Source organism: Erinaceus europaeus, chromosome 2, assembly GCF_950295315.1.
Source record: "Erinaceus europaeus chromosome 2, mEriEur2.1, whole genome shotgun sequence".
In the NCBI taxonomy this organism is placed as follows: domain Eukaryota; kingdom Metazoa; phylum Chordata; class Mammalia; order Eulipotyphla; family Erinaceidae; genus Erinaceus; species Erinaceus europaeus.
Window position 1 is genome coordinate 151,232,510 of NC_080163.1, and position 18,528 is coordinate 151,251,037.

The 18,528-nt window shown below is 43.3% G+C and overlaps 1 protein-coding gene across 4 annotated transcripts in view; it reads left to right on the top strand.

The window, feature by feature from the left end:
• Positions 1-221: 221 nt before the first annotated feature.
• CSNK2A2 (casein kinase 2 alpha 2) overlaps positions 222-18,528 on the top strand; it is a 50,261-nt gene continuing 31,954 nt past the window's right edge. For 2 of the 4 annotated variants that reach the window (XM_016186857.2, XM_060185448.1), the window contains exons 1-3: positions 224-874; positions 1,659-1,770; positions 15,733-15,834. In XM_016186857.2, coding sequence (XP_016042343.1) covers positions 771-874; positions 1,659-1,770; positions 15,733-15,834 — 318 coding nt within the window. In that variant the 5' untranslated portion in view covers positions 224-770. Of the gene's footprint in view, positions 875-1,658; positions 1,771-15,732; positions 15,835-18,528 lie in introns of all 4 variants that reach the window. The other 2 variants (XM_060185449.1, XM_007520084.2) reach the window with 2 other exon arrangements.

Sequence of the window (18,528 nt, forward strand, 5' to 3'; positions counted from 1 at the left end):
CCGGATGGGAAAATTCTGAACTGGAAGCGGGAGAACTTGGGGCTCCTGGGGGCAGCCCTGTAGGGCACAAGAAAGGGGACAGCTCTACGGCAGCAGTGTGGGTGGGCGGATGGATGAGTGAGTGAGAGACTGAGGCCATGCAGTGGGTGCGCCTGGCCTGACTGTGGAGCTAGGGCCCAGGGGCCTGGGAGCTGCGGCGCCGAGGCGGGGGCGGGGCCGGGGGCGGGGCCGGGGGCGGGGCCGGCGCTGCCCTGCAGGTCCCCCCGCGCTGCAGGGGGCGCTGTGAGCCTGGGCGGCCCCGGGCCGGGCGGTGGCCGCTCCTAGCGAGTGCGGCCCCTTTTCCGGGTTTCCTCCTCTTCTCCTCCTTCTTCGCCGCCACCGCCGCCGCCGCTGTCCCTTTCCCGGCCGGCGGCTGCCGCTGCTGGTGCCGCCGCCGCCGCCGCCGCCGCCGCCGCCGCCGCCGCCGTCGTCGCCTCCTCGGGGCCGCGAGCCGAACGAAGGCCGCCGCGGAGCGCGAGCGCCGCCCGCCCCACAGCCCCTCAGCCCCGCCGGCCGCTCCAGGGCCGGGCCGGCTCGGCCGGCGCCCCCCGCGCCCCCAGCCCGCCCGCCCCCGCGGGCCCGGCCTGGCGCGGCCGCCCGCCACCACACTCCTCCTCCTGCTGCTCCAGCGCCCCGCGGCCCGCCGCCTCCTGCGCCCGCCGCCCCGCGCCCCTCGCCGCGCCGCCGCCGCCGCCCTCAGCGCCCCGCGGCGCCCCCCGGTCCCGCCCGCCATGCCCGGCCCGGCCGCGGGCAGCAGGGCCCGGGTCTACGCCGAGGTGAACAGCCTGAGGAGCCGCGACTACTGGGACTACGAGGCTCACGTCCCGAGCTGGGGGTAAAGCCGCCGCCGTCCCCCCGCGCTGACCGCGCTCGTCCCCGCCAGCGCTTCCTCAGTTTGGGGTCCGGGAGGGGACCCCCCCACACACACCGCCTCCCCGCCCCCAGCCCCGCACAGGTCCCGCCTCCCTCTCAGAGCCCCTTTCTCTCCCGGCTCTCCGGCCGCTGCACCCCGTCTGTCACCCGGCGACGCGCGGTGCCTGGGGGGCCGTGGGGGGGGTGGTGGCGGTGGCGAGGGGTCGAGTCCCGCCGCCGGCGCCCGGGGGAGCGAGGAACTGCCCTCACTCTCTCACTCCCTTACTCCCCGCACTTTTGGGTTTCTGTCGGGGTGGGAAGTCACCAGCTGTCCTCCGAAGCTATTAAAATTCTCTGCCTATTTTCTTGGTTTTTTTTTTTGAAACGAGGCTGGATGGGAGGGGAAATTTTTTTTTATTATTGTTTTTGTTTTTAAGACATCCAGATTCTTCAAGCAGGCACTCTGTCTTCTGGTGTGAAGTCGGAGGCAGGTGCTGGGAGCCTCTCCCCCCACACACACACACCCCATTTCCCCCTAAGTGTCTCCCCAAGTCAGGAGGAGCCAGTGGGATCAGGAGCGCTGAGCCAAGTTGCTGTCCGGCCTCTGCATTGAGGGACTGAGGCTGTGGTGCGGTGGTGTAGACGCTTGCAAGTGTTTGATGAATGGAAGCGGCTGGACGGTGGTGGTGGGGGGGTCATAGGCTTGGTTCATCATCTTCCCCTCCCCCCATTCCTGGCATTTTATGTGTCGCTCTTGCCTTTCACAGTAATCAAGATGATTACCAACTGGTTCGAAAACTTGGTCGGGGAAAATACAGTGAAGTATTTGAGGCCATCAACATCACCAACAATGAGAGAGTGGTTGTAAAAATCCTCAAGGTGAGTGTCTTATTTATTGCAATTTTTTTTTCTCCCCTTCCACAGGTCAGAAGGATATAAACCGTTTGGGCTCCACTTCAGAGTAAACAGCCCCAGGTTCTCATTTTGTGTGTGTGTTGTGTGTGTGTGTTTTTAAATCTTCATTCTGATGTCCCTCCGCCACACCTCCCACTCATTTTTTTCAAGAAATCATACAGACCTGTTAAAAATCTAAGCATGAGTGTTCAGAATATCCCTTGTTCTAAGATAGAATTGCAGCTTCCCAAGCCAAACTCTCCAGTGGGCTCCATTTGATACAAAATAAGTGGATGTTGGGGGAAGGGGGGGTAAAAGGAGCCTTTTCATGAAACTTTCCAAGGACTCCTTGAGCACTGAGTTTGTTATTACTAGTGCTCGGAATTCCAAAAAGTTGGAAAAAATTGGAGCTGTTTCTATGGTGAGTTTGAAGCCTTAGTGGAGGGAGATACTTTAATTTTTTTAAGATTTTACTTGTTAATGAGAAAGATAGAAGGAGAGAGAGAAAGAACCAGACATCACTCTGTTACATGTGCTGCTGGGGATTGAACTCAGGACCTCATGCTTCAGAGTCCGATCCACTGTGCCACGTCCCAGACCACGAGGGAGATACTTTAATGGATAAAGGCTTGTTTCTTCTTTGGCAATAGAAGGGATGGCTATAAGGGAGCCAGTAAGTGCAGGGAAGAATCGCTGTTGCTAGTAAAAGTGAAATAAGGGTGGGCAGTAGAGTACACTTAATACTCACTAAAATAATTATTTGAACAAAGCCGTCTTTGCTATCTGACTTAGCAACCTCAGACATGATCTCAACACTAAAAGTTGAGACTAAATTTTCCTTTAGATAGTTGATTATAGTATAGGTTTAAAAGTGTTTTGTTTGGTATGCCAATGAGTAAGTCTTAGAATCTCTGAAAGGTCTTCATTGCTAGATAAATAAATGTGTTGGCATTCATCATGGTTTCCAGTGTGGCCATCCCACAGAGGCTATGTGAATATGAGTGTGAGATTGAGACACTTTTTCTGTCGTTAGGGTTAACTCAATGGTGTTCTTAAAAATCATTTTTCAGAAAAGTGGTCATCTCCATCTGTGAATACCACCCTAACCTAGTGATGAGGAGGCAGAATTGCAGTTGAAATGGGCTGTTGGTGCTGTTGCAGGCCTTCAAAATTAGAAGTGAGCGATTCCTGTTGAAGATTAAGAGTTTGACTCCCATCTTTCCAAATAGGATTGTGCTTTGAAAACCACACAGTCATTTTTTTTTCTTTATAAGCACAATTTGTCTTAAGATGGGAAGTCGGGAGTTGGGCAGTAGCGCAGCAGGTTGGGTGCAGGTGGTGCAAAGCTCAAGGACGTGCCTAAGGATCCCAGTTCGAGCCCCCAGCTCCCCACCTGCAGGGGAGTCGCTTCACAGGCAGTGAAGCAGGTTTGCAGGTGTCTATCTTTCTCTCACCTCTCTGTCTTCCCCTCCTTCCTCCCTCCATTTCTCTCTGTCCTATCCAACAATGACATCAATCAACAACAATAATAACTACAATAAAACAAGGGCAATAAAAAGGAAATAAGTATTTAAAAAAAGATGGGATGTCACCTGGAGAAAGGATGCAAGTTTTCCTTTATACGTAAACATAATTTTTTAAAAGATGTCAACTGCTTAAAAATCTTTCTAGGAAGTAACTGAGACATCAGTTGGAATTAGACATTCATATTCTACCACTGCATTCAGACGAATGAGCTGCTAACTAAAGAAATTCCAGTGGGGCCAGGCATTGGCACACCTGATTCAGTACACAGATTACAATGTGCAAGGACTGTAGTTCGAGCCCCTGGTCCCCACCTGTAGGGGGAAAGCTTTGCGAGTGGTGAAGCAGAGCTGTAGATGTCTCTCTGTCTCTCTCCCTCTCTATTTCCCCCAGCCTCTCAATTGCTGGCTTTCTCTATCCAATAAATAAAGATAATTTAAAAAAATTAAATTTTAAAAAAGCTCTAAACGTTTGTGCAGGAGCAGCATTATTTAGAGAAAGTGCAATTTCCTGTGGTGTCTTCTGAAAAGAAAATCATTTAGGTGTTTGTATAAGTAGCAGCATGTTCATTTAGGAAAGTCACATTGCTCTTTAATAGTTAATATTTTCATTGCTTTTTTAAAAAAAATATTCCCTTTTGTTGCCCTTGTTGTTTTATTGTTGTATTGTTGTTATTGATGTCGTCATTATTGGATAGGACAGAGAGAAATGGAGAGGAAGGGAAGACAGAGGGGGAGAGAAAGACAGACACCTGCAGACCTGCTTGACCACCTGTGAAGTGGCTCCCCTGCAGGTGGGGAGCCGGGGGCTCGAACTGGGATCCTTCCGCCTTGCGCTTTGTGCCACCTACGCTTAACCCGCTGTGCTACTTACTGCCCAGCTCCCACTTTTTTTTTTTTGTAATCAGCACTGATCTGTTCTGGTTTATGGTGGTGCGAGGGATTAAATCTGGGAGCCTCGGCCATAAACTTTTTTTGAACAGCTTTTTTTTTTTTTTAACTTTATTTGCTAGAACAGAGAGAATTGAGAGGGAAGGGGGAGAAAGAGACAGACACCTGCAGCACTGCTTCAGTACTCCTGAAGCTTTCCTCCAATGGGTGGGGACCAGGGACTTGAACCTGGGTCCTTATTGTAACATGTGCACGTCACTACCCAGCCCTATTCTTTTGTTATTTTTCTAAAGAACTTCATAGGGTCAGTTTGCTGGATAGTTTTTTAGATTTGTAGAATGATTTAGGGAACTCAGTGTGGAAACTGTAGGTTATTTTTATAAATGAGAAAGAAGCTTATCTAACACCGTGACAGCTTGACCCTTAGCCAGAACTCCTGTTTCTTCCTGTCTTTTACTATTCATTTTAGCATTGGGTTGTAAGATCTTAACATTGAGAATTAGTTCTGGTTTTCTGAAATAAGACTTGGAAAGGCCATTTGATGATCTAGTTAACAGTGTTGTCTCTTGTTTTCTTTTGATATGTCTTCCTTGAGGTGCAGCCTGACCTCCCGCCACTAGTGAAAAATACTCACCTCTTTCTGTTTTTTAAAACCCTGTGACTTTTCCATCCAGAATTTATTTCTGTCTGCAGGATAGAATAGGAAACTATTAGTGATACGATGTGGTTTTCTCTTAGTTCTAACAGTCTGGATTGAGGCAGGTTATGAGTACTACTTTTTTAAAAAGAGCAGGTTCATTTTCCAGAGTTGTGTTTTCTGTTCAGATAAATGGAAGTTTTGATTAATAGCTACTGTCATGGTGTTTGGTTATAAAAAGTTAGGTCCTTACAGAGTATGAGCTACTCCTAAGTTTGAGGAATTTGGAAAAGACTTCCCTTCATAGGGACCTTGTGTATTAAAATAGGCATTGCTGAGTTAGAAGGAACATTCTAGTCAGTAAAGAACACTTACAGAGACCAGATGTGGTGCACCTGGTTAAGTGCACACATTACAGTGCGCAAGGCCCCAGGTTCAAACCCCTCATCCCCACCTGCAAGAAAGAAGCTTCACAATCGGTGAGGTTTCTTTCCCTCTCTATCAACTTCTTCCCTGAAATTTCTCTGCTTCTATCCTAAATAAATAAATATTTAAAAGAAAAAGAACACTTGCTATCATGATTTCTTTCCAGTATATGAGGATAGTTGAATGACATGACCAAAGAAGAGTTTCATGTCATTTAATTTACATTAATAGATTTCTGAGTGTTCAATTGATCAAGAAAAAAAAAAATAGGGCTACAAAGTAGTTTAGGGAATTTAGTAATTGGTGAATAAAATTTGCTTGTCTATCAAAGTGAAACAGGTTATTTTAAAGCTTTGCAACAATTGGAGAAGTTTTTTTTTTTTTCCTTTGGACAAATTATTTTGAGGCAAAAAGGGAAGGGGGAGTGGGAAGGATTAGTACAGCACAGCAGACAACCACTTCAAATACCTAAAGTTTAATTCTGAGGTATCAGTTTTTTTACTTTCTTTGTAGTACCTTTCAGGAAGGTGTATACAGACATAAAAACATTTGGCTATTTTGGATAACATTTTAGCATTTTGCAAGCACCGCTTTTGTACAGATTTTAGTTTTCTTGGTGTCATGGGGATCCTGCTACTTAATCTGCTATTTCCTAAATACGTGGTAAAGAACAATAGTGCTTCCCCCCCACCACCACTAGAGCACTGCTCAGCTCTGGTTTATGTTGGTGCTGGGGATTGAACCTGGAACTTTGGAGCCTCAGGCATAAGAGTCTCTTTGCACAACCGTGATGTTATCTACCCGGGCCCGATACTATCAGTGAGAGGAGAGAGAACTAGAGCACCACTGGCATATGTGATGTTGGGGATCAAACTTGAGACTTCATGCTTGCAGGTATACTGCTCCAGCTGCTGTGCTAACTCCCAGGCCACACAGTACTTTGTGCAGGGGGGTGTGGGGTTTTCATTTGTGGAACTGCACCACTCGACTGACTTTTCAAACAGAGACAGAGACGGGGGGGAAAAGAGACCATAGCTCTGAAACTTCTTTTAGTGTGGTGGAGGCAAGGCATGAACCTGGTTTTCACACATGGCAAAACAGTACACCATCCAAACTATTTTGCGAGCCCCACGATACTATTTTGCTTTTTTATCAGACAGATCAATACTATCACATGCATTGTTTTGCACCCAGACTGCAATAACTTGGATATTTTTATATAAGACTTTCTGTTGATAGTTAACATTTTGTAAAGAGTTTGGTTATCCATTTTTTTCCTCGGGGAAAACAATTTTCAGAGCACTGCTCAGCTTTGGTGTATGGTGGTGCTGAGGCTTGAACCTAGGATCTTGGTTCTTAGACATTCTTTTTTATTTATTTTTTTAAATTTTTTTATATTTATTATTTTTTCTTTTGTTGCCCTTGGTTTTTTATTGTTGTTGTAGTTATTATTGTTGTTATTGATGTCATTGTTGTTAGATAGGACAGAGAGAAATGGAGAGAGGAGGGGAAGACAAGAGAGGGGGAATGAAAGATAGACACCTGCAGACCTGCTTTACCATCTGTGAAGTGATGCCCCTGCAGGTGGGGAGCCGGGGCTCGAACCGGGATCCTTCAGCCGGTCCTTGCCCTTCACTATGTGTGCTTAACCCACTGCACTATAGCCCGACTCCCTGTTTATTTATTTTTTAAGATTTGTATTCATTAATGAGAAAGATAGGAGGAGATAAAGAAAGAACGAGACATCATTCTGATACATGTGCTGCCAGGAATCAAACTCAGGACCTCCTGCTTGAGAGTCAAACGCTATATCCAACTGTGCCACCTCCCAGACGACAGTTCTTGGAAATTCTTAAAAGAATAATGATAAGACTTTTTTTTTTTTTTTGCCTCCAAAGTTGTCGCTGGTGCCTTCATTACGAATCCACTGCTCCTGGAGGCCTTTTTCCCCTGTTGTTGTTGCTGTTATTGTTACTGGATAGGACATAGAGAAATTGAAGGAGGAGGGGGAGAGAAAGATAAGACACCTGCAGACCTGCTTCACCACTGGCGAAACCCCTTGGGGGGGGTGTCAAACCAGGATCCTTATGCCAGTCCTTGGGCTTCATGCCATGTGCACTTAACCTGCTGCGCTGCCACCTGACCCCCAAAACAAAAATTTTTAAAGCGTATTTAGTCTCTTTTAGCTATTTAAAAATATATATGTCAGGAGATAGTATTTAAAAAAGATATTAGATGACTGTTGATTGCAGGTCCTTGTTAGTAATAACTTCATAGTGAGTGGTTGCCACTGAAGCTTTATCAAAAATGAAGATTCCTCCATGCTGATATAGGGCTTTCCTTTCTATCTTCTTTTTTAAAATATATTTATTTATTCCCTTTTGTTGCCCTTGTTTTTTTATTGTGGTTATTGTTGTTATTCATGTCATCATTGTTGGATAGGACAGAGAAATGGAGAGAGGAGGGGGAGACAGAGGGAGAAAGATAGACACCTGCAGACCTGCTTCACCACTTGTGAAGCGACTTCCCTGCAGGTGGGGAGCTGGGGGCTCAAACCAGGATCCTTACATCGGTCCTTGACCTTTGTGCCATCTGTGCTTAACCCGCTGAGCTACCGCCCAACTCCCTCCTTTATATCTTCTTTCCCCCTCTATTTACTTGGCTGTGCATGCGTAAACATCTTCCTGGAACAAGACAGTATTGATTTATCTAAATTTATTTACTATATGGCTCCCAATGTAAAAAATAGTTTTAAATGGTATTAATAAAGTATCAGTCTTAAAGAAAAAAATATCTTAAAAATATAGAGTATGAACTAATCAGTGTTTTCCTCTCATTGACAAAAGTGCTCTTTCTAATCAGGGCTGTTTCCAATAATGGTTGTGGGTCAGAGATTAAAATGTGGGTAACCCGTATGAAATAGTACTAGAACGTGGGAGCATAAACCATTAGACCCAGGGGCCAGGCAGTGATGCACCTGGTTGAGCACGTGTTACCATGTGCAAGGACCTGGGTTCAAACCCCTGCTCCCCACTTGCAGGGAAGAAGCTTTTTGAGTGGTGAAGCAGGGCTGCAGGTGTGTCTCGTCTTTCTATATATAGGCCGTTCCATCTCAGTTTCTCTCTCTCTATCCAATTAAAAAGAAACTGCTAGAACGTAAATTCTTTTACAGTGAACCAACCAAGACCCAAAGAAAGCATGCCATTTGCTCGGTTTCTCGGGTTGGAAACACTAGGTCGCGACCCCATCTCTGATGGTGCCTGCTAGAAACAGATTTAAGACATTGCTGGGTGTCTGATATGTACAGAACTGTACAAGAAGGGCTGAAAAACATACGAAGAAGCCAAATGAAACTAATGTTTCTAAGGATTTTTAGAGTATTTCTTCTGAGGGGTCACACTTGACTGGTGAGCTACTGGTTGAAGTGTGGAATAGATGAATACTCTTGAGAGCTGTGGGGATGTGGGCAGGGGTTCTCTGCTCTTGGTTCACAGCAACATGCTTAATGCATCAGTGGAATGGCTCATTATTTGAAGCCTCAGCACCAGTGGTTTTTTTCATCTTTTTTTTTTTTTTTTGATGAAGGTGTTTATTATTTTTTTCCCCCTTTTGTTGCCATTGTTGTAGCCTTGTTGTGGTTATTATTGTTGTTGATGTCGTTTGTTGTTGGATAGGACAGAGAGAAATCGAGAGAGGAGGGGAAGACAACCCCCAGCTCCGGTGGTTTTTTACTTTTTTTATTATCAAGCAGAGCACTGCTCAGCTCTGGCTTATGTTGGTTGGGCTCAGATCTGGGAGCTCTGCTGCCTCTGGCATGGAAGTCTACTACCCTATGACTAGTACTATCTGGCACCTGGTTTTACTTTTTTCTTTTTAAGATTTTATTATAGAGAGAGAAAGCTATCCAGAATATAGCATCACTGTGGTTCATGCACTCCAAGGAATCAAACTTGGTACTTCATACTTGAGAGTCCAGTTCACAGAGCCACCTTCCAAACTGCCACTTTTACATCGTGCAGTTCCTTGAAGTCTCATTGTGGTCACTTGCCAAGTGTTTCTGGTAACAGTTTTAAGAGTCTATTAGAGAGTGATTCATGTATAAAAATAATACCTTGACAGAAAAGTGCCCGTTTTCATGTGTAGTGTTACGCTCCAGCTAGTTCCTAGAGCTTAATTTTATGCCTGCCACCTGACAGAGTGGTATAGTAGAAGTGGTGCTACAAGATTTGAGGGCAGAGGCCTTTTCTTGGCAGATGCTTTAGAATGAGCTCCATTAGAATCACCTGCCCCCCGTGCTTTCTCATCTGTAAAATGGGTTTGCTTTTTCTTTCTAACTTACAGGAATTTGGGGATAATCGAGGTACTACTGGACAGGTAGGTAGGTAGATGGGAGTGTTTCAGTAATCTGCATAGTGATCTTCTTTCCTGAAGGGAGGGCTAAATTAATTAGGCTACTTGGATTCAGGTGTTAATTCCAACACTTACAGCTGCTGTCTGTGAGCACTTAATTTAAACTCTGCCTCAGTGTATTCATGTGATACTAATTAATAGCATTCATTTCAAAGGCCATGCACAGGGGAATCTTCATGAGCAGTGCTGCAGGTGTCTTTGACTCTATACCTCTCACCCTCTGTCCAAAAATAATGGACTCTTTTCAAAGGACTTAAATATTCTGTTGCATGAAGATCTAAGTTAACCTTTAGTAGTCATGCAGGATATCATAGTCTTAGCTGAGCTGTCCAGAAACATTGTGCCTGTTTGACCTGTTGCTGGATACTTAAAAAGCTATAAAATATGGTTATAACTATTTTAGTGAGCCAAGCAAAGGATTTTAAAACACAACAGATTGTACCATTCTCTTGACAAGATTCAAAATGACTTCTGTATGCCTCACCTATTTAAGGTGGGGGTGGAGGGGGAATTAGTGCTAGTAATAAACCATTACTCTTGATAATGTAATTGGAAAGATGAGACTTGAAAGATTGGGTGAGGGAGGTAGGCAGGAAGAGGCCAGGCAGTAGTGTACCTGATTAAGTGCACAAAAACCTGGGTTCAAGCCCCTGGTCCCTACCTGCACAAGAGAAATTTAATGAGGAGTGAAGCAGTGCTGTAGGTGTATCTGTCTCCCCCTGTCATTTCAGTTTTTCTGTTTCTGTCCAATAAGTGATAAATACAAAAGAATCTCTTAAAGATTAGAAGGAAAGTTTCTGTGAGTAAATAAAATCGCTTAGATAATGTTTATGTTTAGGTCAGATGTGATGGATTTTAAAGATGCTGTCAGGGTAATAAAATAAGTATCATTAAACAAAACTTTCTCACTCCTAATTCTTGACAGCTATTGTTCTTTGTAATTGTTTATTGCAAGTGATGAAATTAATATATTAATGGGACGGCCACTGATTGCTTTGGTAATAGACTAAAAATAATTTCAGATTTGAATTTTTAAGCTAAATTACTATCTTCCTACCTATACTGAGTTTTATCAATTCAGTTGTGCTTGTAATATTAAAATGGAACTTTGCCTGTTAATATTAGCTGGAATTTATTGAGGTTATAATTTGTATACCTTTTGTTTGCAAACTCAGTCACAGTTACATACTGAGTTGAAATCATTCTCAGAGCTTTTAAAGCAGCACTGAGCTAATCATACAGATTAATGAAATGACTATCAGCTTTCATCTTTCCAATCAGTCCATCACTAAATTTGTCCTGTGTTTTTAATTTATATATTTATTTATTACTGTTTCATCTATTAGACTTGAAGGATTTTTTTTTTTTTTTTTTTTTTACCAGAACACTGTTCAGTTCTGGCTTATGGTAGTGCAGGGGATTGAACCTGGGATGGAAAGGAAATTCTTAAAAGAGCTGAATTGAGTCAGTTAAACTCAGTCTCCTAAACATTCTCTAAATTGAAAAGATGAGACTTCATGGGGAGAGTTTTCTAATAAGCAGGATCAAATTAGGCAAATATCATGAAAGTGTGTGTGTTTTCTCTACTTTGTGTGAATGAGTGCAAACAGGCTAAATACTATTGACTTCTATAAAAGTCATAATCTGTTTTTCCTTAGAATGCTAAAAGTCCTCCTTTATAAATCCTAACTTTCTCTCCAATTCATTTTGTGGAGTTAAAATGAGCTCTTTCAAAGTGATCCCTGGTCACTTCCATTTGCTAGCTTTTGGAGCATCACTCCACTTGAGAGGAATAAACTGATGTAGAACAGAATTATCCGGTTCTTGTAGAGTAGTGGTGGGAACACCTGACCCATGAATGATGTTACAAATATCCAAATGGCCCTTGTCAGTGAAAAGGTTCTCAGCTCCTGGTAGAAGATAAGATACCCATGCTTTAGAGAGGAGCATCCTGTCCTGCAGATGACTTTGCTTTATTGCAGTGTCTTACACTTTTGTCAGCTGCTGTGTCACTCCATTTGCCATACCACTTCATGGTTGTTTTGTTGTTGTTGTTGTTGTTGTTTTAGTATTTATTTATTTATTTTACTGGAGCACTGCTCAGCTCTGGCTTATGGTGATGCAGGGGATTGAACCTGGGACTTTGGAGCCTCAGGCATGAGAGCCTGTTTGCATAACCATTATGCTATCTACCCCTGCCCAGAACCATACCTCTTTGTAATAATTGTCCTGCTCCCCCCAATCATCTGTAGTTGGAAGTTGTTGCACAGCTTACAGTTGGGAGGAAGATGTACTTTGCTCGGCTCTTAAGTTACCTTTAGACGTAATGCAAGCATTCTTAACCGGGTTGTCCAGAAACTGTGTGCCTATCTGACCTATTGCTGGATAACAGGAGAGCAGAACAAGACTATAGGAGACTGTCGTGAAAGCAACTGATTTAATGGATTACTCCATACCGTTAAGAGAGGGGAATTTTGCATGTATATAGACTAATAAAATTTTCCTGTTACATTACTGCTCCCACATTGTTTGCAGTAGTGGATGACAGCTCTAGAATTCTCTTACATTGAATATACTGGGTACATTGTCTGAATTTATAACAACTGGTTTTTATTTTTCTTTATTTTTTTTTTTTTAAATTTATTTAATTTATTTATTCCCTTTTGTTGCCCTTGTTGTTTTATTGTTGTAGTTATTGTTGTTGTCGTTGTTGGATAGGACAGAGAGAAATGGAGAGAGGAGGGGAAGACAGAGAGGAGGAGAGAAAGATAGACACCTGCAGACCTGCTTCACCGCCTGTGAAGCGACTCCCCTGCAGGTGGGGAGCCGGGGTTCGAACCGGGATCCTTATGCCGGTCCTTGTGCTTTGCGCCACCTGCGCTTAACCCGCTGCGCTACAGCCCGACTCCCCTGGTTTTTATTTTTCTTCTAACTTTGATATAATTTCAGACATAGAAAAGAGGTACAAGAATTTCCACGTGCCTTTCATCCAGATTTCTCAAACATGAACATTTGCTTTATCCATTGTATTCTCTCACTCTTGATCATATATGTATCTAAGTTCCTATGTATCTGTCTATACAATTAAATTGGTTGTACTTTTCTTTTTTAGCAGAGCACTGCTCAGCTCTGGCTTATGGTGGTGCAGGGGATTGAACCTGGGATTTGGAGCCTCAGGCACGAGAGTCTGTTTGCATAATCGTTATGCTGTCTCCACCCTTGGCCCCCCCCCCATATTTTTTCCAAAGTGACTGAGAATAATGGGGCCAAGCAGTGATAACAGTAGAGCTCAAACATCCTATCAAAATAAATAAAAAGATTTTTAGGGAGCTGGGCGGTGACGCAGTGGGTTAAGCGCACATGGTGCAAAGCTCAAAGACCAGCACAAGGTTCCCAGTTCGAGCTCCTGGCTCGGCTCCCCACCTGCAGGGGGTTCACTTCACAAATGATGAAACAGGTCTGCAGGTGTCTTTCTCTCCCCCTCTCTGTCTTCCCCCCCCCCCATTTCTCTCTGTCCTATCCAACAATAGTGACAAACAAGGGCAACAGAAGGGGAAAAATAGCCTCTAGGAGCAGTGGATTCGTAGTGCAGGCACTGAGCCCCAGCGATAACCTTGGAGGCAAAAAAAAAAAAAATTCAAATTTTGGGAAAAAGGAAATTGTCCTTGGGAATACTTTCTCTTTTCTTTGTTTTTTTGTTTGGTTTTGGGTAGATAAAAAATTGAGAGGGCCGTGGGAAGGAAGAGGCCTTTAGAATTGCTTCATTGCTCAAAAAGCTTCTCCCCTGCAGGTGTGTGCTGGGGGCTTGAAACTGAATCCTCACACAACATGTGCACTGACCCCTATGCACTTGACCCCCAAGAATAATTTCTCATATAACCCCAGAGTGTTATGATAAAACATTAGAAATTCATATTGATACAATACTTTTAGGTACTATCTAGCCCCCCCCCCCTTTTTTTTTTAAATCAGATCACTGCTCAGCTCTGGTTTATGGTGGTCAAGGATTGAACCTGGAACTTCGGAGCCTCAGGCCTGAGAGTCTGTTTGCATGACCATTATGCTGTCTACCTCTACCCTCAGCCCCCATTCTTATTTGCTAATTTTTTTCCCTTTATTGGGGGATTAATGTTTTACTGCTAATAAGTTTTTACAATGTAAAATTCTGTGTAGTATAAGAATTCACTTTATGTCCAGTTGTGATTTTTTTTTTTAACCTAGAATCTCTGTTCAGTCTTTTTTTTTTTTTTAATACAGTGCCAAGTCATGAATTAAGGGCTGTATGCATGATAATACCTCTTCTCTGGCGCAGGGTTTTTGTTTTGGGGGGATTTTTTTGTTTGTTTTTGTTTTGTTTTATTGATAGAGAGGGAGATAGAGAATAAGGATAGAGAGGCACCAAAGCACTACTCCACCATCCATTGTGTTCCCTTGCTGCTGTGCATGTAAGTTGTCATCTCCTGCCCTGACATTTGTGTGTTTGAAGCTTATAGGCTACTTAGCGCGTATGTTCTGGGTTTGTTCTTCTCCCCCCCCCCCCCAAATCAAATTGTATGGCATGCTCAAGTGTTTTATTATTTTTCCAAAGTATTGAACTCCTTAATTATGAAAAAGGAAATAGCAGGACCAGAGGTGGTCATCTGGTAGAGTGCACATATTATAGTGTGCAAGGACTCTGGTTCAAGTCCCCAGTCCCCCCACCTGCAGGGGGGGAGAAGCATAGAGATGGTGAGGGTTAGCAGTAGTAGCAGGTCAGCTTTCATGGCAGTCCTGACAGTGGAATGGGCATGGCTGTAGCTGCTGGTGTAGAACTCAGCTAGATTCCAATCTCAGTTAAACACCCTATTGTAGGTGATACAGGTCCTTTGTATTTCATAATCCCCTCTGGTTTTTATTGTATTCAAAGCTGTAGCTTAGTAACCAACAAGAGATGACGGTTTCCATGGCACATGTATATGTTCTAACCCCAACACATGCATCTACTACCACCACTGAACACAGGCTTTCAGATACCTGTTTCAGCATATCCATTGACCTCTCTTTGCCTGTGCTGTTATAACAGTGTCTCAGGGGTGCAGTGGTCCATTTCTCCCACACATTCAGCCACACATGGGAAATGAAAGTACTATAGCAAGTGATCCCTTTAGTGCTGGGCTATCTACATTTGAATCCTACCCCTTATACTCTTGACTTTTAACTGTGTGTGGCACTGGGCTTAGTCTGCTACACAGAAATTTAATATGATTTATGAAAATAATGAAGCTAACAGTTATTGAGTACTTGCTATATGCCAGTCACCACTGAATGTTTTACAAAACTTAACTTTGATAGGCTTTTTTTTTTCCCCCATACTTTATTTTTTAATCTCTTTAGCATAGCAGTAAAGAAAATGTTACTTTTAAAATGATGGTTCTGAGTAAAGTATTTAATGTTTCTGTCCATAACTGAAAAACTAACTGGTAGCAAAGATAGTCAGTCACTGCCGCATCAGACATTTGTTTCTTCCTTTGCTATTCCTTTCTCTAGGAAGGGGATCTGTTGGGAAGTGTTCCTAGCTTTGCTGATTTCAGATTCTAGACAGTAAGGAAATGGGAGTGGTGACAGGAAACAGGAGCCAGCAGCTGGGAAACAAGTTTGTAAGTTGATGTCAGTGAACTGGTCTTTACTCCTGGAAGACAAAATGACATGTAGTTCAGTGGGAGAGCAGGTGTCTCGCAATTTCTTCTCAGTTTTGCCATTTCTGATTGCATGGTTTGCAGCTGTTCAGAGCTATAACATTTTCCACTGGACAGTTATCTAGGAAACATTTTAAAGTATGATGTGGATGTTCAAAAATTTTACATACCCTAAATGTGACTACTTAAAAATCTGACACCTGTTAATTTGAGTCCTTGAACTAGTTTACTTCACCTTTAACATTCTTATGGGTAAGTCCATTTTATCTCAGTCTTTTTTCCAACTTAGATAATATTTGTTTGTTTAACACATTATACACAATAGCACGCTTTATTTATTAACTTCAAAAGGAGTCTCACTTCTGATTATCCTTGTGTATTTAAGCCAGTGAAGAAAAAGAAGATAAAACGGGAGGTTAAGATTCTGGAGAACCTTCGAGGTGGGACAAATATTATTAAGCTGATTGACACCGTGAAGGACCCTGTGGTAGGTGCCTGGTGCTTTGGGGGAGTGGGGTGAGAAGGTCACCTAGTGAAAAAAAAAAGTTACCGCCTCATTATTTTAATGCAGCCCACAAGATATTTGGTGAATGTTTCCTTTAAACCTCTGCTTCTCTTCCACTTTTGAGAGTTTGTCACTACCAGCATTATTTTACTATAAATAAGCTTGATTTTTTTTTTTTCTTTATTTGTTTTTCTGCTTTTTGCTTGTGAGACACAAGATGTGTGTGTGGTGTGGCTGAAAAAGTCATGGCACATTTTCACTTAGAAAAGTACATCATGGGAGTCAGGCAGTAGCGCAGCGGGTTAAGCGCACATGATGCAAAGTGCAAAGACTGGAGTAAGGATCCTGGTTCAAGTCCCGGCTCCCCACCTGTAGGGGAGTTGCTTCACAAGTGGTGAAGAAGCTCTGCAGGTGTCTGTCTTTCTCTCCCCCTGTCTTCCCCTCCTCTCTCCATTTCTCTCTGTCCTATCTAACAATGACGATATCAGTAACAACAATAATAATAACTACAACAACAATTTAAAAAAAAAGAGAAGTACATCATGATTTTTCCAACAAATATATATGGGGGAATTGTCAAAGGGGTACAGTTTGGTTTCTCCCCCAAGATAAAGGTCAGCATACTTCACCTACCACTCTTTCTCTGCTGTAAACCACTGGATCTCAAGCCCCTTTTAGCCCTCTCCCACTTCCCCAGTAATCTTCATATTTTCATGTCTGGGTTTGCATAGGAAATCTTGACTTTCTCCATATGGATAGACATTTGCCATAGAGAATTGGGCAGGTCACAGTCTTTACAGACCCCTTGAGAAAGTGATCTCACTTTTCTTATACTAGTCTTGTAATGTGCCAGCCAGTCAGTTCAGAGTCTCATGTGTGTGTGGGACCACTGAGCTGCTACTGTTCCTGCCCCATTTTCCATTTTTAGAGAGGATGGGGACAAGAAACACTAAAGCGCAACTCCGCCATCCGTGAAGTATTGTGTCCTGCTCCCACCACACACCAGTGCTACTCTCCCATGTGGTGCCAGGGGTCAGGCCAAGGGCATTCATTACTCATGGAAAGTGTACACTACTTCTGGGCCCCTCATTATTACTCTTTTATTAGGCTCACTGTGCAGATGAAGCTAAGATTTTTTTTTTCCTGAAATGCTTAATCTTTAGTCAGTTTACATGTACTGTATAATTTTGTTGCTCTCTTTGGAGACTAGCTTAACCTTAATGCTTATGAGTAGGTAATGTTTAAGGTGGCATCTTAACACACACACACCTACCTTTGTATCACTTCTTAGCTCATTTCTGTCCTGTTTTACTTCAAATATTTCCCTGTTCTCCCAGAATAACTTTTTGCTTATTTAAGACTTAAGTCTTTGCTTCTTACAACAGTCTGGTGGGATTGGTACTTCGTACTGTCATTACCCATAGTATCACAGTGTACATATAAAAAGACTGAAGTATGTGGGTATTAAGTAATTTGCCCAAGATTTTAGAGTATTGTTGAATTGAATAAGAAAAGTTTGTCCTTTAATGAGAGAGGAGTGAAGGAGAAAGAATGAGGGTACATCACTCTGGCACATGTAATGCTGAGATTAAACTCAGGACCACATGCTCCCGAGTACAGTGCCATCTCCCAGGCCATGACTGCACAGTCTTTGAAAATGGCCTTCAGGGGCCAGGTAGTGAAGCACCTGGTTGAGCACACATGTTACAATGTGCAAGGACCCTGGTTCAATCCTCTGGTCCCTAGCTACAGGGGGGAAAGCTTCATGAGTGGTAAGCTGTGCTGTATGTGTCCGTCTCCCTATCTCCCTCTTCCCTCTAGATTTCTGTCTCTATCCAATAAATAATATACAAAATTTTGAAAGAAAAAGAAAGTCAGCTACAGTGTACACCAGTACATAGCACTTATACCAAAAGCATCTGCATCTTACTTTTCAAGTTACAATAACTCAGTGATACCTGTTTTAGTGTCTTTATGATTTGCTTAAGTGAAGACATACAAATTGCAATAGCTACAGACCAGCTGAGAGCCCTCTCCCCTAAGTTGTAGGGGAGAGCAGGCTTGCTTCCAGTAGAAGAGTTGGGTGTTCTTCATGAAACTCAACTTTGAACTAGTAAAAACTCCTTGACAAGGCCTGCTGCTTGTCTTGGCAGCAAAAGACTTGTATGCATGCACTGTAACCTATTTCCTAGGTAACTTTCACCTGCTTCCCTCAGCCAACCATCCCAGCCATAAATGTTTCTAAAATGATTTTCATTCTCTAACTCTCTAAACTTCTTTTTCTCCCAATTTTGAAAGCTAATTGCTACCAGTCGGCAGTAAAGAGAACTGACATCTAGATTTAAAAATCTAGATTTACACAAGGAAATAGTGAACATTTTGTACTCATCACATTAAAGACTATAGTGCTTTTAAAATATTTGATTTGGGGGAGTCGGGCTGTAGTGCAGCGGGTTAAGCGCAGGTGGCGCAAAGCACAAGGACCGGCATAAGGATCCCAGTTCGAACCCCGGCTCCCCACCTGCAGGGGAGTCGCTTCACAGGTGGTGAAGCAGGTCTGCAGGTCTCCTCCTCTCTGTCTTCCCCTCCTCTCTCCATTTCTCTCTGTCCTATCCAACAACGACAATAACTACAACAATAAAACAACAAGGGCAACAAAAGGGAATAAATAAAATA